Raw genomic sequence first — 22,580 nt, forward strand, 5'->3', positions numbered from 1 at the left:
AACTCAAGGGGAGGAGAAAGTCTGTTGTATTTACCCCAAATTTCTGGTTTGTGATGAGAAATTTGCTGTTATTTGAATTACTTTTCCCCTATAGGGAAGGTATTTCTGACTTGATGCTTTAAAGATTCTTTTCTTTGTCTTTAGTTTCAAGTTAAATTATGATGTGTCTTGGCATGAGTTTCTTTGGATTTATCCTGTTAAGGGTTTGCTTAGCTTCTTAAATCTATAGGTGTATGTCTTTCATGAATTTGGGGGATTTCTTCAGGCGTTATTTCTTTGAATTTTTTTTTCAGTCTCACCCTCTTTTTTCTCTCCTTCTATGACCCCAGTGACATGAATGTCCTTGAGGTTATGGGACATTTTTGTCCAGGATGATCTCACACTCCTGGCTGCAAGCAATCCTCCTGCCTCGGCCTTTCAAAGCACTGGGATTATGGGTGTGAGCCACCACACCTGACCTGGAATTTTAACTATTTAGTAACATTAAGCAAAAAGAGACAAGTGGTATCAATTTTATAATATATTTTATTTAACCTAGTATATCCAAAATATTATTTCAACATGTACTCAAACTTCTAAAAATTATTAACAAGGATTTTACATTTGTTTCAAAGTCTTTGCAGCCAGTACGTGTTTTACATGTACAGCATGTGTCAATTGGGATTAGCTGTATTTCAAATGCTCAGTGGTCACTTGTGACTAGTGGCTGCCATATTGAACAGTTCAGAGTTAGATGTAACATTTGTTAATATTTTTCTAAATTTGCATGTGTGCTTGCTTCTCTCTTTTACTACACACACACATTTCTTTTTGTTGAACTCTTTGATGATGAGCTGCTGACAGAGTGCTCACTCTTTAATCATTGTTTTCCCCGTAATCACATTTTCTTTGCTATTTCATAACCGTAACTGTTTATGTCTCTCCACAGATTCCCCAGTTTAGGGGGCCACAAGCACTGGGGCCAGTTCCCACTGCCATTGGGGTCAGCATAGCTATAGACAAGATATCTGCTGCTGTCCTCAACATGGAGGAACCTGTAAGTCTGGCTTGGCTTCCCAGCATGCTTCGAGGTGTCTTTCTTTTCTAAAAGTACGATTTGCCTTTTGCAGTCATTTACATGGGGCTTCAGATGTGAAAGCTATAGACCCAGGGTTTTGAAACTTACCTTTAATATGGTAGACAAGCCTAAGACTTGATGTCAATCCCTGCATTTCAGTCCTTACCATCTGTTCTCTAGCTGGGTGACCTTAGACCAGGGGTCCCCAACTCCCGGGCGGCAGACTAGTACTCATCTGGGTTAGGAACCTGTTAGGAACTGGGCTGCACAGCAGGAGGTGAGCAGCGGGCTAGTAAACATTACCACCTGAGCTCCACCTCCTGTCAGATCAGTGGTGGCATTAGAGTCTACAGGAGCATGAACCTTGTGAACTGTGCACGCGAGGGATCTAGGCTGGACGCTCCTTATGAGAATCTAACTAATGCCTGATGACCCGAGGTGGAATAGTTTCATTCCAAAACCATCTCCTCCCCACCCCCGCACCATCCATGGAAAAATTTTCTTCCGTGAAACCAGTCCCTGGTGCCAAAAAGGTTAAAGACTTCTGCCTTAGACAATTAATTCATCCTTCCCTAGCCTCACTTTCCTTATCTGTAATGTACCATATAAAAGTGAGATGTTAGAGTTATTGACAGGCTCTTATCAAAATTTCTTATTCAGGCCAGGCATGGTGGCTCATGCCTATAATCCCAGCACTTTGGAAGGGCAAGGCAGGCAGATCGCTTGAGCCCTGGGGTTCAAGACTAGCCTGGGCAACATAGCAAAACCTCATCTCTACCAAAAAATACAAAAATTAGCCAGGCGTGGTTAATTAGCTATGCACCTGTAGTTCCAGCTACTCAGGAGGCTGAGATGGGACAATCGCTTGAACCCAGGACGGGGAGGTTGTAGTGAGCTGAAATCATGCCACTTGCACTCCAGCTTTGGCAACAGAGCCAGACCCTGTCAAAAAAAAAAAAAAAAAAAAAAAATCCTGCTGTGGTCTGCAAAGCTAGAAATAGCTTTTTTCCCCCCTTATATTTCAGGCAAGATTAGTTTTCCCAGAGAAAAATAGTATTTTCCTAAATGGCTCAAGGTAGTTGAAATAATTTCTGTCTTGAAAGACTAATATAACATTTTTTTTTTACTATGGCTGAGCATGGTGGCTCATGCCTGTAATCCCAGTTGTATCCCAATAAGGCCAAGGCAGGTGGATCACTTGAGGCCAGAAGTTTGAGAGCAGCCTGGCCAACAAGGCAGAACATCATGCCTACTAAAAATATTAAAAAAAAAAAAATTTTAGCCAGGCATGGTGGTGCACGCCTGTAATCCCAGCCACTCTGGAGGCTGAGGCAGGAGACTTGCTTAAACCCAGGAGGCAGAGGTTACAGTGAGCTGAGATCGTGCCACTGTATACTAGCCTGGGCAACAGAGCGAGACTCTGTCTCAGAAAAAAAAAGAAAAAGTTTTTTGACTGTGTCTTTTTTTTTTTTTTTTTTTTTTTTTTTTTTTTTTTTTTACAATGTTGTTTTGAAGCCAGGCCTTCGGCACGCTGCGTTTCTATACAGGATTTCAGGAATGCCCATCCTCCCAAGAATGCTGCCTCCTCTCCTGATGCTGGTTTCACTTCCATGCCTGCAGTCTTGCTCCTCTAACTGTAACCGTTCTGTTTCTGATCCAGGTTACAATAGGCTCTTGTGACCTCCTGGTTGTAAGTGTTGGCCAGATGTCCATGTCCAGGGCCATCAACCTAACCCAGAAACTCTGGACAGCAGGCATCACAGCAGAAATCATGTACGACTGGTCGCAGGTAATGGGACAAAAGGCACCTGTGAGTGAAGTGCGAACAGCTATGGCTCTCATGGCATATATCCTCTGCACCTTTAGACTGTCAGACTCTGTTTATCTCTGTAATTCGAGTCGCCTCCTGTGTTAGTTTCTGATTGCTGCAGTAACCAATTACCACAAACTTACTGGCTTAAACACCTATTTATCTTACATTTCTGGAAGTCAGAAATCCAAAAGCACTTTCACTGGGTTAAATTCAACAGGGCTGGCTCCTCTGGAAGCTCTAGGGGAGAATCTGTGTCCTTGCCTTTTCCAGCTCCTAGAGGCCTCCTGCATTCCTTGGCTCATGGCTTCTTCCTCCATCATCACACTCAACAATGAAGCACCTCCTTCCTCGTTGACCTGTGCTTCTGTTCTTACTGTCCAGCTCTCTCATATATGCACCCTGTGATTACACTGAGCCCACCCAGATAATCCTGGTTGATCACTCACAGGTTCTAGGAATGAGGATATGGACACCTTTGCAGGGCTGTACACCAGCCTACCACACTTGTGAAGGCACTCGGTGCTTAGTGTGTTTTGAGCTCTGTATCCTGAGACCTCCCACAGCATGCAGGCCTGACACTTGCCATGGGTGTGGAGGTGTGGAAAGTGGCACCCAGGACACATGCCTGCCCTTTGGAATGGGGGGTGTAAGCAGATCATAGAAGGGGTACACTTCCAGGAGATCATCCAGGTTGTACCCACATTCGCCCACACTAAAGGTGCCCCAGAGCATGGCGATGACCAGGGACACAGACCCACCACCCTCCCACCTGCTCTGTTTACATCACCTGCCGGGAGGCTTCTGAAGCTGCTGCTGTTTACTCGCGTGTTTGTGTGTGTGTGTGTGTGTGTGTGTGTGTGGTTTGTATCAAAATTCATATCAGAAGTGTACTGAGCAACAATTTTTTTTTTTTGAGACGAAGTCTCGCTCTGTCGCCCAGGCTGGAGTGCAGTGGCCGGATCTCAGCTCACTGCAAGCTCCGCCTCCCGGGTTTACGCCATTCTCCTGCCTCAGCCTCCCGAGTAGCTGGGACTACAGGCGCCCGCCACCTCGCCCGGCTAGTTTTTTGTATTTTTAGTAGAGACGGGGTTTCACTGTGTTAGCCAGGATGGTCTCGATCTCCTGACCTCGAGATCCGCCCTTCTTGGCCTCCCAAAGTGCTGGGATTACAGGCTTGAGCCACCGCGCCCGGCCTTGAGCAACAATTTTTAATCATTTGACAGAACAATGTCCTCTTCTACTTGTTCACTTGTTTCATAAATCATTAGAGAAGTGTTCTGTCCTGCAGTAAAATCCAAGCCTAGTGGTCAGTGACCTCAGTCCTGTACAGTGGCATCCCGCAGGCTTCTCTGCCCTGTCCTGGTTTGTTTCTTCAATTGTGCTTTTCACCTTCCCTTATTTCCTTCGTTTGCTTCATTTTCCTCAGAGGCTTTTTCAGTGTGTGTGTGTGTGTTGTGTTGTATAATTTGGGGCATCTTTTATTAAGTCTTGAAGCTTTTGAAAACCTCTTACTATTGATTGATTATTCATGGCCCCTTAGAACAATCATGAAGGTAAGGAAGGCAAGAGAGGCCTTGTTCCTCCCTTGAATTCTGTATGCTTCTTCCTTAATATTTCTATCTCCCTGAAGTCAGCACATTTAGTAATTCACATTGAGAATATAATTGGAAACAGTATTTTCATTCTCCTTAATTACTTAAAGCTGTTCCAGGTGCTCTGTGTTTATTTTCTACACTATGTTTGTTTGTTTCAGTCCCAAGAGGAATTACAAGAGTACTGCAGACATCATGAAATCACCTATGTGGCCCTTGTCTCGGATAAAGAAGGAAGCCATGTCAAGGTAAAGACGCCAGAGATTTTTTTTTTTTTTTTAATACTTTAAGTTCTAGGGTGCATGTGCACAATGTGCAGGTTTGTTACATATGTATACATGTGCCATGTCGGTGTGCTGCACCCATTAACTCGTCATTTGCATTAGGTGTATCTCCTAATGCTATCCCTCCCTGCTCCCCCCACCCCACAATAGACCCCGGTGTGTGATGTTCCCCTTCCTGTATCTAAGTGATCTTGTTGTTCATTTCCCACCTATGAGTGAGAACATGTGGTGTTTGGTTTTCTGTCCTTGTGATAGTTTGCTGAGAATGATGGTTTCCAGCTGCATCCATGTCCCTGCAAAGGACATGAACTCATCCTTTTTTATGGCTGCATAGTATTCCATGGTGTATATGTGCCACATTTTCTTAATCCAGTCTGTCATTGATGGACATTTGGGTTGATTCCAAGTCTTTGCTATTGTGAATAGTGCCACAATAAACATACATGTGCATGTGTCTTTATAGCAGCATGATTTTGAATCCTTTGGGTATATCCCCAGTAATGGGATGGCTGGGTCAAATGGTATTTCTAGTTCTAGATCCTTGAGGAATCGCCACACTGTCTTCCACAATGGTTGAACTAGTTTACAGTCCCACCAACAGTGTAAAAGCGTTCCTATTTCTCCACATCCTCTCCAGCACCTTTTGTTTCCTGACTTTTTAATGATTGCCATTCTAACTGGTGTGAGATGGTATCTCGTGGTTTTGATTTGCATTTCTCTGATGGCGAGTGATGATGAGCATTTTTTCATGTGTGATCCCTTCCTTACTCCTTATACAAAAATTAATTCAAGATGGATTAGAGACTTAAATGTTAGACCTAAAACCATAAAAACCCTAGAAGAAAACCTAGGCAATACCATTCAGGACATAGCCATGGGCAAGGACTTCATGTCTAAAACACCAAAAGCAATGGCAACAAAAGCCAAAATTGACAAATGGGGTCTAATTAAACTAAAGAGCTTCTGCACAGCAAAAGAAACTACCATCAGAGTGAGCAGGCAACCTACAGAATGGGAGAAAATTTTTGCAATCTACTAATCTAACAAAGGGTAGGTTCTATCCAGAACCTAACAAAGGATAGGTTCTAACAAACCTAACAAAAACCTAACAAAGGGTAGAATCTAACAAAGGGTAGGTTCTATCCAGAACCTACAAAGAAGTCAAACAAATTTACAAGAAAAAAACAAACAACCCCATCAAAAAGTGGGCAAAGGATATGAACAGACACTTCTCAAAAGAAGACATTTATGCAGCCAACAGACGCCAGAGATTTTTTTACAATTCAGTAGTCAGGTGTTACCTGTGGAACACTTGCCTTCACACTGAGGCCCCGGGCCGTGTAGGTGGCTGGAAATCCATTCCCTCTGCTCTCCCTTTCCATTGTTGGGTTTCTTACTGAGGAAAATGTGTATAAAATAAGAAAGAGAGTCCACCTTCATTAAAGCTTTAAAAAGCAAAACAAACAAAAAAACTGGCTGTGGTTTTTTCCTACTTTTCTTCTCTTGTTCTCTTTTTCCATCTAAGAAAATAAGAATAAGTAAAGTTGATTTCTGCTGATAGGCATATCCTCTCACTGCTTTGTAACCAGTTTTACTTTTTTGTACTCAACTAAAAGTGTTCCTAAATATACCACCTCTTAACGTTTATTTCTAATTATTTTTAAAGGGAAAAAAAACTTTCCTAAAAATATTTTTCTCTTCTAATGTTTTTGTTTGGTTTTGATATCAGGGTAATGCAGGCCTGATAAAATGAGATGGAGAGCGTTCTCTCCTCTTCTGTTTTCTGTAAGATACTGTATACGATTGATATTAGAAGTCCAACCTCAAGTATTTCTACATAGAGAGCTATTCTGGTCACCTCTTTCTTCTAGAGGCAGCTTTGGTAGTTTATATCTTTCCCAGAACTTTTCCATTTCATCTGAGTTTTCAAATATTTCCCTGTTATTGTTTCACTGTCTCCAGGATCTGCAGTGTTGCTCTCTCCTTCAGACCTGATACGGGTAATTTGTGTCTTCCCTCTTTTTTGTCTAATCAGCCTGGCTAGAGATTGATCAATTTTGTCTTTCCAAGAACCAGCTTGTGGTGTCATTGGTTTTTCTGAGTTTTTATTTGCTCGTGTGTTTTCTCTTTTATTCATCTCCACTCTTACCCATTACTATTTTCTTCCTTTTGCTCATTTTGGATTTAGTTGATTCATTTTTTAGTTTTTTCAGATAGAACTTTAGAGGAGGAATTGACAGACTACAACTTGGACCAAATTCAGCCTGTAGCCTACTTTTATATGTCTGTGAACTCAAAGTTTTTACATTCTTTGTTAAAAAGCAACAACAAACAAAGGAGAGTGTGTGACTCAAACTATGTATGGCCTGCAAAGCTTAAAATATTTCCTATCTGGTCCTTTACAGAAAGAAATTCAAAGCTTTGTTATTATACATATTTAGGATTTTATATCTTCTTGATGAATTGTCTTCATCATTATAAAATATTCCTTATCCCTGCTAATATTTCTTGTTCTGAAATCTTTTGGTTAGTGTTTATATCACTACCTTTCTCCATCCTTTTATTTTTAACCTGTCTTTTTTTTTTAAAGAGATGGGGTCTCATCGTGTTGCCCAGGCTGGCCTTGAACTCCTGGGTTCAAGTGATCTTCTCACCTCAGCCTCCAGCTGGGATACAGGTGTGTGCCACTGCACCGGGCTAACTTAGCTATCTTTAAAGTGAGTTTCTTATACACAGTCACTAGGTTGACTTTTCTTCTTTTCTTTTTTTTTTTTTTTTTTTTTTCTGAGACGGAGTCTCGCTGTGTTGCCCAGGCTGGAGTGCAGTGGTGCAATCTCGGCTCACTGCAACCTCCACCTCCTGGGTTCAAGCGATTCTCCTACCTCAGCCTCCTGAGTAGCTGGGTTTATAGGCACACACCACCACACCCGGCTAATTTTTGTATTTTTAGTAGAAACAGGGTTTCACCATGTTGGTCAAACTGGTCTCAAACTCCTGACCTCATGATCCACCCACCTCGGCCTCCCAAAGTGTTGGGATTACAGGCGTGAGCCACCGTGCCCGGCCTCCTTTTTTTTTGTTTTTTTGTTTTTTTCTAACTCTGAGAATCCTGGCTTCTTTTTTTTTTTTTTTTTTTTTTTTTTTTTTTGAGACAGGGTCTCACTCTGTCACCCATGTTGTAGTGCAGTGGCATGATCTCGGCTCACTGCAACCTGTCTCCCAGGACCAAGAGATCCTCCCACCTCAGCCTCCTGAGTAGCTGGGACTACAGGCACGTGCCACCATGACTAGCTCATTTTTGTATTTTTAGTAGAGACGAGGTCTTCCCATGTTGCCTAGGCTGGTCTTGAATTCCCGGCCTCAAGGGACCCGCCCACCTTGGCCTCCCAAAGTGCTGGGATTACAGGTGTGAGCCACTGCGCCCAGCCAGTAGCAACATTTTCATATTTCAAAAGCAAGACATCACTTCATTTATCCATTCAGCCAACACATTTTAAGCATTCACAATGTAGAAGGGATTGAACTTGGGGCCATTGAAGATATAGAAACATTTAAGCCATAGCTCCTGCTGTCAAGGATTCTGTAATCTGGTAAGGAACTTGAGACATTTGTGCGTGATTATGAGCTCAAAAATACTAAATGCCATGAGAGTCCTACAGATAAATTTCTCCGAAGGTCCCTCAGGCTAGGAGACTACATAAGAGGAAGCAGTGAAGTCTGTAGGGGGGGTGCTGGGATTTATCCTACCCTCAAGAATTCATAGGATATAGATAGGTCCCGGAAGGGCCTTTTAAGAAGAGGGAACTGCAAAGGAGATGGTAGTTCTTTCAGTAGTTGTCCCAAAGATAGAGGCAGGCCGGCAGAGAACCATTCTGGTACAACCCTGAATAGTCTATTTTTGGTGAGACAGATGGATCAGAAGCAGAAAATGGTTATAGCTACATCATGGAGAGCCCAAATACCAACCAAAAAATCTGGTTTTTTATATTTAGCAGTTATTGGGGAGGCCCCGAATGTTTTGAACAGGAGACATCCAAGCTGTGTTTGAGAAAAATTAATCTGCAGGGATGCGTAGCATGGAATAGAGTGAGGGAGAGACTGAAGACAGTGGAAGGAGTATAAAGAATACTAGCCTAGGCCAAGGTTGGATGCTGGCCAGGGGAGTGAAGATGAAGGGATAGATGCATAAAAGTGGGATGACAGGACTTGGGTTTAGAAAGGAGAGGGAGGAGTGGTAGATAAAGCTGAGATCTCAGAAACCTTGGTGGCTGACCAGATTTAAAGGGGAAGATGTTAATGAATCACATGAAATGAGAGCCCATTCATCTTGGCCTTAAGAAAAAAAAATTCTATCATCTATGATAAACTAGTCCAGACCAGGGTTTCTCAACAGCAGCGCTGTTCACATTTTGGGCCAAATAATTCTCTGTTTTAGGGGGCTGTCCTGTGCGTTAGCAGCATCCCTGACCGCTACCCACTACATGCCAGTTGCACTGTCCAAAAATGTCACCAGACATTGCTAAATGTCCCCTGGGGAGCAAAATTGACCCTGGTTAAGAACCACTGACCCAAACTGTTGATTTAGTAGTCTTACTGTGGTGCTCTGAGCTACTCTTCTAGGTTCAGAAACCTCCAAATGATAGATCTGTTTCATTCTTTTGAAGGTTAAGTCTTTCGAGAAGGAAAGGCAGACAGAGAAGCGTGTGCTGGAGACTGAACTTGTGGACCATGTACTGCAGAAACTGAGGACTAAAGTCAGTGATGAAAGGAATGGCAGGTAACTTAGGAAACAACAGCCGAGAAAACTGACTTCAGTTACCTATATGGAAACTACATAAATTTATTTTAAAAGTCAATTTGAGCCAGGTGCTGTGGCTCCTATCTGTAATCCCAGCACTTTGGGAGGCCAAGTTTGGGGAATCACATGCAAGACCAGCCTGAGCAACATACCAGGACCCCGTTTCTAAAAAAAAAATTATGTTTTGCTTAGCTGGGCGTGGTGGTGCATGCCTATAGTCCCAGCTACTCAGGAGATAGGTGGGAGGATTGCTTGAGCCCAGGAGGTCAAGGCTGCAGTGAGCCATGTTCATACCACTGCACTTCAGCCTGGGTGACAGAGAAAGACCCTGTCTCAAAAAAACAAAAAGAAAGAAATCAATCTGATCCTTTTGAGAAACAAAGATAGGTCAGGATTACTTTTAATGAACCATTCTGTTGTTTCTTAATAACTCAATAGCAGTTTAATTGTATGACCATCTTATTGTATAAGACTAATCATAGCTTACATTCAACATTTCTTCTTCATAACATTTCCAAGAATATTTTATCATTTTGAAAAGCCTCAGGAGCCAAAATCTATCTGTCATTATCTTATTCAGTTTGCTTATCAGTGAATTTCAATAATATTTTGTCCATGTACTTTGAAAGGTGTAATGTTCTGGGAAAAGATCTCACTTCCTCATGATGGGAGTATCAACCATCTGGGTAGGAATTTGGCAAAGTAAATTAAAAGCCTTAAAACTAAATATTTTTTAAAAATCGACCCAGCAATTCTACTTTCAGGAATTTATAGTAAAAATTATTTTAAAGATGTCTATCAAGGCTCATTTATAACAGCAGTTCTCCAACTTTTTGGTCTTAGAACCCCTTTACACCCTTAAAAATTATTTGAGGATCCCCAAGAACTTTTGTTTATGTGAGTTATATCTATAAATATTAAAACATAAACATTTAAAAACTATTTATTCATTTAAAAGTAACAATAACCCCATTACATGCTAACCTATTTCTATTGAAAAACAACTGTGTTTTCCAAAACAAAATTAATTTAGTAAGGAAAATGGCATTGTTTAAAATATTTGCAAATCTTTTTAGTGCACTGTTTTACATTTTTGTTATCTATTTTAACGCTTTAGTAGAAAAAACAATTCTCATATCTGTTTATGTATTCAATCTGTTGTGATACCACAAATCATATAGTGTCTGGAAAACTCCATTGCATATTTGTGAGAGGATGAGAGTGAAAAGGCAATTAATATTTTAGGATTATTATGAAAATAGTTTTGACCTTGGAAGACCCCTTGAAAGGATATGAGGGACCTTCAAGAGTTTCTAGACCACACTTGGAGAACATAATTTCAAAATATTCATTGGTAGAAGATTGTTTGAATTATGATAATTTGGTGAAATATTGTACAGTCTTTATGATGATTCTACCAAAGCTGAGTTCATTGACATGGAAGGATGTCCACAAATAGGATGTATAATATAATGCCATTTTGTTTTAAACAAAATATACAACCTGTACATAAAAAAAAGTCTAGAAGAATGTACCAAATTTTTAACTGTAGTTTTGGTTAGTGGGGTCACAAGAGATATGAAATTACTTTGTTAAGCTTTCTATATTTTGCAACTCTTTTTTTTTTTCTTTTTTCTTTTTTTTTTTTCTTTTTTTTTTGAGACAGAGTCTCACTCTTGCCCAGGCTGAAGTGCAGTGGTGTGAACATGACTCACTATAGCCTCAACCTCCCAGGCTCAGGTGATCCTCCCTTCTTGGCCTCCTGAGTAGCTGGGACCATAGTCATGTGCCACCTTGCCCAGCTAATTTTTTAAAATTATTTGTAGAGACAGGATCTCCCTATGTTGCCCAGGCTGGTCTCCAACTCCTGGGCTCAAGCAATTCTCCCGCCTAAAGCAATTCTTATATATATGCTCATTATCAGAAAATACAACACTGTAATTTTTTTGGCTTATATCAGTGATTCTCAACCAACAATGATTTTGCTTCCCAGGGGACATCTGGCAATATATGGAGACATTTTTGGTTGTCATAACTGGGGAGTTCTACTGTTATCTAGGAAAGGCCAGGGATACTGTGAAAACATCCTAAAGGATACAGGACTAATACCCCCCAACAAAGAATTTTCTGGCCTAAAATTTCAGTAGTACCAAGATTAAGAAATCCTGGCTTATAGAAAACAAACCTTGCTCTGTTCTTCTCATGCCCCCACCCCTTCTTATTTGCACCTAGCCTTAATAAATTCACCATTAGGTGTTTCTGAGGGAACATAATGTTCTTGAAATCACCAGTATTGGAATTATAGATCTAAATCAAAGACAGAGGTTTAGAAGAGAAACCAAGAAATAGCCAAGTAGTGAGTATGGGGGAACATTACTGGGACATTTAAAAGGCTACATGGGATTTAGTTTTAGCAGGGAAAGGTTCAGAGTTTTTCCTCCATGCAAATGATTATTTCCCCGCTTTCCCAAGATAGAGTGCTGTTGTCTCTCTCAAAGGCTATAAATTAATTCACAGCATTTGAAAGAACATCCATTCACAGCTTTTTAAAGAATACCCTTATTTGCCAAATGTTCTCCTGTGGGTGGTTGCCAAGGCTGCTGCCATAATGAAGGTGGAGCTGCTGTTGCTCGTGTTTCCTTGTATTATGAGGGGGGCGGAAAGAACAGCCATTATATTTCATTGAAATCAGCTTCTTGTGTGGATCCACGATTACAAGCCCAGCTGAATAAATCAGAATGTTTTCTTTAGGCATTTGTTAACTTAAAAAGACATCCTTTATAATTTTTTACTTGCTCTTGACCAAAGCATAACTAAATGCAAATTTTTTGTTTTTGTGTTTCCACCCACTAATAACCAAGAAGAAGATGTTTTTATATTTAATGGAAAAGTGACTCACTATACATGTAGTTCACTGTAAGTTATATGTTGCTTGTGCCTTATTGACTGTTCTTTAATTGTTTTCGTTTGCTTGTTTTTAGAGAAGCTTCCGATAATCTTGCAGTGCAAAATCTGAAGGGGTCATTTTCTAATGCTTCAGGTATAATTACTAATTATAATCTGAACATAATGATGCTTATATGTTTGCTCTAAGCACTTATTACTGTGGCTAACTGCTTGTGACATTGGAAATCTATTTTTAAAATAACATATACACAATAAATTGTACCACGTGGGATTCATCCCTATGCTTTGAAATCCACATCCTAGAAAATGATAAAACAACTGGAATTTAGCCGACTCTTCTACTCTTATTTTTACAAGTGATTTAATCTTCCTTTTACTCAATTTATTGTACAAGTGAAATGTGGATAATTTTCCTGGAGATTTTCCTCATACAGAGGATTGAAGGAAGTATTTTGAAATCCCTTGAAGAAAGACACTATACACATTTTGTTTTCATGAAAGCCAAGAGGGCACAGTGGTGATAGTTATGCCTTTACTTTCATCACCTCTAGCAACCTTACTGAAAAAGAAGGGTTCCAGTTAAGGCCATGAGAAGACGTATTTGGCTTTTAACAGATTTGAGTCTTTCCCATTCATTTCTGTTAGCACTAACTTTGTGTTGCCATCAGATTTCCAATTCTTGCAGGAATTTAAAGAAGTATTAGGATTTGGCGATATTCAGCTTGATTTTCTTAGGCCCCTGAGGTTTTGATGACTCATGTTGCCTCCCTGCCCCTCCCACCACCCCTCAATCCCTGCCTGAGGAGAGATGCATCAAAACTGCTGGGTGTTGGGGTTCTGGGCGCCTCACCTGCAGGGATGGAAAACACAGCCCAGCCATGATCTAGCCCTTAGAATCACCACAGGATGTCTACTAATAAACTCTGCCATCTCTCTGTAGTATGTTGTAGAAAGTGGGACCAGATAAGGCCGTAAATTCTGAAACTCTCTGTCTCAGGTTTGTTTGAAATCCATGGAGCAACAGTGGTTCCCATCGTGAGTGTGCTAGCCCCAGAGAAGCTGTCAGCCAGCACTAGGAGGCGGTATGAAACTCAGGTACACTGGGTCAGGGTGTCTTTGGCTTTCTAAAGTGAGTTACAGAAGAGAAAAACAATAACAGGAAAGGAAAATAAGAAACATGGAATTTCTTGGAAATATTTTTTCCAAAAAAAAAAATTTTTTTTTCCAACTTCCCTAACTGGGTGGCTTCTGAAAGCATTATCAATACAAAGCATCTCTCTGGCTCCAGAATTCCCATCTGTCCTCCAGAGAGGGGCCATTGTGCCCTGTGGGCACCTTGAAGCAGCTGTTGTCAGAGTTATTGCACCTAAACGAAAACTATCTAATCTGGCTCTAAAGGTAATTGAGGTTTGTTTGTGCTCTAAACAGCAAAGTAGAAGAGGCCGATGACAAGACTTAAGGCAGGTTTCTCATTCCATACATGGTTTCGGCATTTGCTATATGCCTAATGGTGTGCTAAAAGCTGTGTAAAATGTAGAAGACATTAACATGGCCCCAGTCCTCAAAAGAGTTTATAACTTAGAAGCATATGTATTATGTAGAGAATAATAAAAGAAAATAAACATAGGCCAAGTGCGGTGGCTTATGCCTGTAATCCCAGCACTTTGGGAGGCTGAGGAGGGCAGATCACTTGAGGTCAGGAGTTCGAGACCAGCCTGGCCAACATGGTGAAACCCTCTCTACTAAAAATACAAAACTTAGCCGAGCGTGGTGGCAAATGCCTGTAATCCCAGCCACTCAGGAGGCTAAGGCAGGAGAATCGCTTGAACTGGGGAAGCAGAGATTGCAGTGAGCCGAGATCACGCCACTACACTTCAGCCTGGGCAACAGAGCTAGGCTTTGTCTCAAAATAAAATAAAATAACTATAGTAGAACTCTGAGTTAAATGTATAGAATAAGAATGTTAGAGTATGCTGTGGACATATGTGAAAGAGTGAGTGTTAAAAGCGCAGTCAATTTTAGAAATGTAATCAGACTGAAATACAAAGATCAGGTACTTTATTTTTGTAAGCTCTTCTAGCTGTTTCTCAGGATTTGGGTGGAAACCTATTTTTCCCATCTTCCTACAGCCTTCATCACCTACCAAGTTTCAGTTCTCATGCCATGTCCTCATTGCTGCCACCTCTCCCTTTTTCCCAGTTTAGCTTCATACTATCATCTCTCTGTGTGCACTGTTTCACTGCACTGAGCCTTTACAAGGCATCATTTCAAAATTATGAAGAGATAATTGACAAGGATTATTAAACAGATGGTCAAGATAAGTCATAAAAACCTCATTTCCTCTGAGATCATATTGCTAGACACCCCTTTCTGAATGGATTAAGAGCAAATCTTTTCTTTTTTTGAGACAGTCTCGCTCTGTCACTCAGGCCGGAGTGCAGTAGCGCAGTATCAGCTCACCACAACCTTTGCCTCCCATGTTCAAATGATTCTCCTGCCTCAGCCTCCCGAGTAGCTAGTATATTATAAGCGCCCGCCACCATGCCCAGCTAATTTTTGTATTTGCAGTAGAGACAGGGTTTCGCCAAGTTGGCCAGGCTGGTCTCCAACTCCTGACCTCAGGTGATCCCCCAGCCTTGGCCTCCCAAAGTGCTGGGATTACTGGCATTAGCCACCACACCCAGCCAAGGGCAAACCTTTTAGACACCATTTGGAATCCTTTCTAGGCTTTGGTGTGTTACCCTGTGATTGTGTCCTGGGATAGGAAATAAGATGGCAAGAAAGATGGCTTGGTTTAACATGTTCTGAATTCCATTTTCTTATTATTAGGTACAAACTCGACTTCAGACCTCCCTTGCCAACTTACATCAGAAAAGCAGTGAAATTGAAATTCTGGCTGTAAGTGGCTTTCTTTCATATTTTGAAGGTGGCTTCTTTCCATCCATACTGTCAAAGTAGTTGCCTCAGGGTTCAGAGCTTTTCTGCTCAGTGTCAGCAGAATTTGGGTGCAGGCCTTATTGTCACTGATGTGAACTACATGCAATTTAAAACTATTAAGAACTAGGGGGAGAATTTAAGGTTGTTTCTCCTCTTTGTTCCTCTGAAAGATAGAGGAAGGAAAATGAAAACAAAAATCATTTTCCTACATATTTCAGGCCTTTGCCTTACTAAGCTTACACCGAATACATGTAGCAGTGTCAAACCTTTTGGATGTGGTATAGAAGGAAAGGGAATACAGTTGCCACTGCTTATTAATTCTCCAGTGCTAAGATCTTATCACTGCACAGTTCATTAAGCCCTTTTATAGCACAATAGCATCTCAGACTCTGCAAACCCTATTCATACTGCTGCATCCCACGTGACACTATGGTCACAAGGCAGTATTGTGCTGCTGAGAGTTCCCTGAGAGATGATGTACATTTCTGTGTATTCACAGGTGGATCTACCCAAAGAAACAATATTACAGTTTTTATCATTAGAGGTAAGCAATACGAACTCTTCTGCACTGTGGCCTTTAAGATCCCAAATCTTTGCTGTTAGTTTGCCAAAAGAATACTGAAGATGGCATTCATTCGTGATAGTATTTTTCTGGCAGTCCCAGGAATTTAGTAACATTTTTCCTTTTATGTGACACATACATTCCTAAATCCTATGTTGATGAACTTATACTTTTCTGGTGACTTTTTATTTTTTCAGAGATACTTATTTTATTTAAACACACACACACACACACACATACTGCTTTTACTACGTGTCAGGGTCTGGCAGGCCTTGTTGTAAGCATTTTACAAGTAGTAACTCATTTAATCATAACCACCCCAAAATGTAGATACTGTTATTATCCCCACTTTAAGAGTATGGAAGTAGAGAGCTTAAATATCTTACCCACGGTCACCCAGCTAGTAAGTAGTAGAACCAGGATTCGAACCTAAGCACACTAGCAGAATCTGTGTTCTTAACCACTATACTATATACTGTCTCTCAAACAAACCTCCATTCCAGCTAGAGAAGCTCATTTGCAGATGAGTACTATACAAAAAAAAAATCCTTTTGTAAAAATTAATTAGGTCCTTTATAAATATATATATATATTTACAGGTACATCCCTTTATCTTCAAATAGCCTAAATAAGAACTTTAAAAATTTGAATAGTTATCTTTGCTATTAAGAACACTTAACTATAGTCATAGCTATAGGTGACTTTTGCAACATGTCATATCAAAGAATACTTTTTTGTCTATCCAGAGTGTTTAGTCACAGAGTAAACTACATTAATAGTGAACTTGGCCCTAGAACTAATATTTTGTATTTCATTTGTTGTTCTTACAAATAAGCATATGCCACTATACTGGCAGTGTACTGATTTATGATCCAGTCAAATGGATATACATACTTGAGAGCTGCTATCACCATTGTACAAAAAGTAAATGGAGGCCAGGTGCAGTGGCTCGGGCCTATAATCTCAGCACTTTGGGAGGCCGAGGTGGGTGGATACCCGAGGTCTGGAGTTCGAGACCAGCCTGGTCAACATGGTGAAACCCTGTCTCTACTAAAAATACAAAAAATTAGCTGGGCGTAATGGCACGTGCCTGTAATCCCAGCTACTTGGGAGGCTGAGGCAGGAGAATCACTTGAACCCAGGAGGCAGAGGTTGTGATGAGCCGAGGTCGCGCCACTGCACTCCAGCCTGGGCAACAAGACCAAAACTCCATCTCAAAAAAAAAAAAAAAAAAGCAGTAGGCAGAAATAACTGGTCTACAGTCACATCAGCACACTAGGGCTGCAGCATCATGAATCAGGCCCTAATTAGGGAGTCTTGTTTTAAGAAAAATTGGTGCTTCAAAGGAACCCCGGCAGTCTCCTAACCAGTTCTGCTATCTCCCTATTACTGATTCCCCTGGTATAAGGAGGGGAATGACACTGGAATTTCATTAGTGACCCAGAAAAAGCCAGCTAGTAAACCCTAGTGCCCTGCTGTTAAGTCTTATCTATTTTTTTCCTAGTGGGATGCTGATGAACAGGCATTTAACACAACTGTGAAGCAGCTGCTGTCACGCCTGCCAAAGCAAAGATACCTCAAATTAGTCTGTGATGAAATTTATAACATCAAAGTAGAAAAAAAGTAAGTTATCACTTGGGTGGGCATAGCAGGTTTCACATGGTTACAATTCAGGGAGGGGTTTCAGAGTGACATTATTTCGTTGTCTTGCTGAGGTTTGGCACCTGGTAAGCTGTTGTTAGAACTGCAGCTGACAGCCAATAAATCTTGCTTGGACTGTGAATCACAGTCATGATCTCATCAATAACAAAACACAGGGGTCCTAGGAGTAGCTGTCCCAATTACAGTTTTGTTCACCCAGGTAATTCAGTTTCTAAGAAGTATGTTTAAATGACAGAAAATAACCATGACTGCTTTGCTGTATGTCCTTATGTCAAAATACCAAATGTCAAAATACCAATCAATCATTCACATTATGACACACTTAAAAGGCAACAAGGAAGCCTATGAGGTGAATGGTTATCTCCTTATTAGGACCTTATACTACAGACCCCCATCAGTCACACCTTGTATAAAACCTATATAATTTTTTAGTGACTAGCCTTCCCTCGTTTTTCCTTAAATAAAGCTCCTACAGGTTTTTATAAAAATTTATTAGCTCTGTTCTTCACTCATTAAACTGAGTCTGTCCTTATAACCTTTTCCTTTCTTTTGCAGGGTGTCTGTGCTATTTCTGTATAGCTATAGAGATGATTACTACAGAATCTTATTTTAACCCTAAAGAACTGTCATTAACCTCATTCAAACAGAGGCTTATACTGGAATAACGGAATATTGTACATTCATAATAATTTAAAACTAAATTCTAAGAGGCTAGGTGCAGTGGCTCACACCTGTAATCCCAGCACTTTGGGAAGCCAAGGCAGGAAGATTGCTTGAAACCAGGAGTTTGAGACCAGCCTGAGCAACAAAGCAAGACCCCATCTCTATAAAAACTGAAAAAATTAGTTGGGCACGGTGGCACATGCCTGTAGTCTCAGCTACTCCAGAGGCTGAGATGGATCATCTCAGCCTTAGGAGGTTGAGGCTGCAGTGAGCTGTGACTGCGCCACTGCACTCCAACCTGGGACAACAGAGCAAGACCCTGTCTTTAAAAAAAAAAAAAAAAATTTCTAAGAAGCTGTCCTACAAAGTTGAGCTTTGTTAGTTTTTCATGTGTAATATATTATAAATTTATCTTTTGGGATATAATAAATGCTTTCATATACCTGCTGCTTTTTAATTGTAAATCTATTAACACTAAAGGTTTTAGGGAGCTCTTAGAACGTTAAGATATAGCCTTTTCTTCCCTTGGCTGTAATGACTAAGCACATGAAACTATCCAAACTAAAGGGCATAAAGAAACCAAAAATCATTATTACTTTGGAACCTTTATTCTTGATGACTTTGTAATATGTTTATCCTAAGGTGGTTAAACAAACTCTCATTTGACTATGAGAACTCATTGGCACTTGAGGAACCATGATGATAAAATTATACAGCCAGGTAGGAAGCAGCTCATGAGATAACATGACTTTTTATAAAACTGTCAGGTTTCAATTCTAATAACCTAGAAGATATTACAGAGCTAAAGCCTATTCATTAATCACATCATTCTAGAATTAACAGTTATTGCCAGAACTGTTAAAATGAGATGGGAAAAGAATAAAGAGACAGTGCTGATAAACAGACATGTTTAATGATAGCTTGTTCTTCACAGAGATGTCTACAGAGACTTAATCTATAATCCAGGAGAATATAACCATGCAACACAGACCAATTAGCCAAATGCAAAATAAACTAGATTCTTACCACAACTACCCTATAAACACTGCAACTGTTCTTTCCAACAGGACCCTAATCTTATGTGAAAACACCTACTATGGGGGAACCAGAAACCTAGCTATGTGGCCAAAAGGAAAAAATAGCAATTCAGTGGTTAATTGGTGAAAGCAGGAAATTTGTGCCCTTTACTGTGCTGCTGTTGCTGCTGTTGCTGCTGGTGTTGCTGGTGTTGCTGTTGTTGCTGCTGCGGCAGGTGCTGCTGCTGCTGCTACTGCCGCTGCTGCTGCCGCTGCTGCTGCTTTGGTCTTCTTAGTTTTGTTCTTTTTGTCTCTCTTCTTCAGCCCATCCATGTTAGCTCTCAGTAGGTTTGAATAAGCCTGAAAGATACAACAGAGCATACCTTAGTGGGAAGATGTGCCATTTAGCAGAACAGCAGCCCTATTTGCATAATGGATTTAGGGTAGCCAAAAATCAGGAAGCCTACCTGATAAAGAATATAGCACCACTGGACACTTGTACCGGAAAATGGTATAAGCATAAAACACTCTTTCACATTATAATAGCTTCTGCAACACCCACAGACAGTTGCACACATTTTTTACGTTTTTTTCAATGGAAAACTGCAGGCAACTTCTTGTTCAACTATACTATAGGTAGCATATATCTACAGCCTAAGACAAAATCTAACTAAAAAAAACCAGAAAGGAAGAGCGTATTAGCGTTGAAATTCACACCCTGGCAGCTTTTACTTGAAAAATACCAGTAAAACTTATCTCCAGAGAGCAGTGAACCCAAGTATCAATCTTACCCAGTGTTCACTATCATGCTGACTCTTGCCCTGAGAAGGAAGACATAAGGAACACCCAAAACTCACCATCTGAAATTTATTCACTTCCTTGGAGCTCACCTGAAAGAGAAGGAAAAAAGAGGTCACACCTATTATCCATATAAGCATCCTCTTCTCCACCCCAGACAGTATCTCAAAAGCCTCTGAAAGACAACATCCTTATCTTTAAAATACTTCTTCCCAACTTCAGGGGTTCGTAATACATGAATGGTTACTTTTCTACTCTGCTTTCCTCTGCCTAGAGAACAAGAAAAGGAGCTCTACATCTTTTTCCACATGAGAATTGCACCAAGAGGTGAAAGGCAGTAGGCTCCTTCAAAAAAAAAAAAAAAAAAAAAAAAGCTTTGTTTCTCACCTCTTGAAATCCCTTAGAAAGGTGGCACTGAGTGTTCTCCCTGGGTTCTGAGAAAAGTCAGAGGACTTCTCAGTATTAATTTTTTATACATTAATATAAGATATATTTAAACTACTCCCTTCCCATCTTATTTTTAAACCTGCCTTCCATTAATTCAAGCATATTTAAGCACAATGCAAGCTACCACAAAATACTACCTCTGAAGAAGACTCCTTAGGTTTTCGTTATTTCATGATATCTAACTTTATTTGTAAAAACCACATAAGCTTGTTTTACTGTAAAAGTCCTCTCAAGATAACTTGTCACGGGAGACTTACCAACTAAGTCTAGTCTACATTTTCATGCAGTCAGTATCCTACACTAATGTGATTAGAGAGTAAGTCTGGTTCTGCCACAGCAGAATAAAGTAGTATTCACTCAACTCAAGAAGACTCTTCCTTTGCATTATTCAACCTCCACTGAAAGGAAAGACTAGGGCTCTTGACTAAAATGCATATTTTCTCAAGTGTGAAACCTAACATTTAGCTGCACATTCGCCATGTGAACCACAAAGATAAGGAAATAATAGCATCACCTGGTGCCAAGAAACTGCTTACTGAAGGCCCAACACAGTAAGGGGCTAAGGAATCAAATATTTATGCCAACGGCTCCTTACAGTACTACGAATAAGGACGAATACGCTACTTTCATTCATTTCCGCAAAAATTTTAGCAGAACTAACGACTGTTTGACCTCTACCTTCTTCATTTTATTTTATTCTTGAGTTTTCTACTACTGAAGTATAGGAAGGTCCTGGTCTCAGAAATAGCCACACAGGGCAAAAGGGAAAAGTAAATTAAAGCCTGGTTCAGAAACGCCCCATCCTCTCTTCAATTCGAGTGTTTACATTTCAAAAGATAGCCTTAGGAACTCAGCTCACCACAGTGCTGATCTTCTTTTTCCCATCGGTAGCTCTTAACAGACACTTGTTGTCTGCGGGCTCAAAGCCCTCCACAGTACCTTTCTTTGGAATGGGTTTGGTTCGACCGTCATCTGAAGGAAAAATGCATCCTGGTGAACACGGCCGCATACGTGGCTGAGCGGCAGACAAACAGTTAAAACAGAGGAGGGGGTAAGTGATGACCTAATCCAGCCCCGCTGCTCTAGTTCTGTTAAACACCTCGTCTGCTACCACGGTCTGGCGAAACCCTGGAGAAACTATTATTTCCACGACGGAAACATGGAATAGCGAAGCACGTTAACTCCCACTCAAAGTGGCGGCGTTTGGGATCCCTGACAAAGAGCCCTGGGCTGCTTGGGACCCATTGTTACCAGAAGCAACCTAGGCGGCTCAGCGCTGGGGACTGCGCCCGCTACAATCCCCATCATTTTCCAGGCCCGAAGCCCCGAATGTGCCCAGTACAGAGTGACGGACGGTAGAGGAAGGCGGCGGTCCGCGGCAGACAGACTCCGGTGGCTCCCAGACACCGGGCACCCGGGGAGCATCGCCCGGCTCCCCTCCCGCTGCTTACACTTCTTCAAGGTGATATAGACGCTGCCCGACGTCCGGCACTTCTGGAAAAGTCTGGTCAGCTCCGTCAGGAACTGAAAAACAACAGGCCCGGCCCCGTTAGCCAGCCCCAAATCCTCGCCCCGCCGCGTCAAGGCCCTGGTCCTCCCGCAGAAGGAGGCAGAGGTCTCGACCAAAGCCTGAGCCGCCCCCGTCTCTCTGCCGGCCAGGCCTAGCCATACCTGCTCGCTCTCCAACAACACCATCGCGGCGACGCTTCGCTCCACTCCCTCCGCTGAAGCCCCTAGCAGTGAGAGCCGGAAGTTCGGCCTAGGCTGGGCGGGACTTCCGCTACTACGCTTCCATTGTCTTCCACCAATCTCTTCTCTTCCACCAATCCTGGCCGGCGCCCTGGGACGTCCGGGGGCCAGTGACCTGGAGGCGTTGGGGCTGTCCTGGGCCGTCGCTTGAGAGAGAACTTCTCACCCCAGCCAGGGTGAGGGAGTGAGAGCAAAAGAAAGTTTTGATAGCAGCGTATAGTTTATGTTCAGCTGTATGCTGGGCAGGTTACCTAACAATTCAGTGACTCAGTTTCCTTATCCATAAAGTGAGGGT

At 41.4% G+C, this 22,580-nt stretch overlaps 2 protein-coding genes across 7 annotated transcripts in view; one reads left to right on the forward strand and one right to left on the reverse strand.

Annotated features, from left to right (window-relative positions):
* The window catches only part of EIF2AK4 (eukaryotic translation initiation factor 2 alpha kinase 4), a 107,240-nt gene extending 88,523 nt beyond the window's left edge, over nucleotides 1-18,717 (forward strand). For 2 of the 6 annotated variants that reach the window (XM_028850731.2, XM_015141919.3), the window contains 10 exons: nucleotides 929-1,036; nucleotides 2,718-2,846; nucleotides 4,624-4,710; nucleotides 9,411-9,523; nucleotides 12,526-12,584; nucleotides 13,449-13,546; nucleotides 15,281-15,349; nucleotides 15,888-15,932; nucleotides 17,455-17,573; nucleotides 18,168-18,717. In XM_028850731.2, the coding sequence (XP_028706564.2) occupies nucleotides 929-1,036; nucleotides 2,718-2,846; nucleotides 4,624-4,710; nucleotides 9,411-9,523; nucleotides 12,526-12,584; nucleotides 13,449-13,546; nucleotides 15,281-15,349; nucleotides 15,888-15,932; nucleotides 17,455-17,573; nucleotides 18,168-18,225 (885 nt within the window). In that variant the 3' untranslated portion in view covers nucleotides 18,226-18,717. Of the gene's footprint in view, nucleotides 1-928; nucleotides 1,037-2,717; nucleotides 2,847-4,623; nucleotides 4,711-9,410; nucleotides 9,524-12,408; nucleotides 12,585-13,448; nucleotides 13,547-15,280; nucleotides 15,350-15,887; nucleotides 15,933-17,454; nucleotides 17,574-18,167 lie in introns of all 6 variants that reach the window. The other 4 variants (XR_013395497.1, XM_077939089.1, XR_001445839.3 and 1 more) reach the window with 4 other exon arrangements.
* Nucleotides 18,718-18,855: 138 nt separating this feature from the next.
* SRP14 (signal recognition particle 14) lies at nucleotides 18,856-22,252 on the reverse strand (the record flags this gene model as incomplete). Its single annotated transcript, NM_001265919.1, is given in 5 exon segments — nucleotides 18,856-19,651; nucleotides 20,149-20,181; nucleotides 21,396-21,508; nucleotides 21,988-22,060; nucleotides 22,208-22,252. Coding segments are annotated over 5 exon segments (435 nt in total). The 3' UTR covers nucleotides 18,856-19,459.
* Nucleotides 22,253-22,580: the final 328 nt, after the last annotated feature.

The sequence above is a fragment of the Macaca mulatta genome, chromosome 7 (assembly GCF_049350105.2).
Source record: "Macaca mulatta isolate MMU2019108-1 chromosome 7, T2T-MMU8v2.0, whole genome shotgun sequence".
Classification (NCBI taxonomy): Eukaryota; Metazoa; Chordata; class Mammalia; order Primates; family Cercopithecidae; genus Macaca; species Macaca mulatta.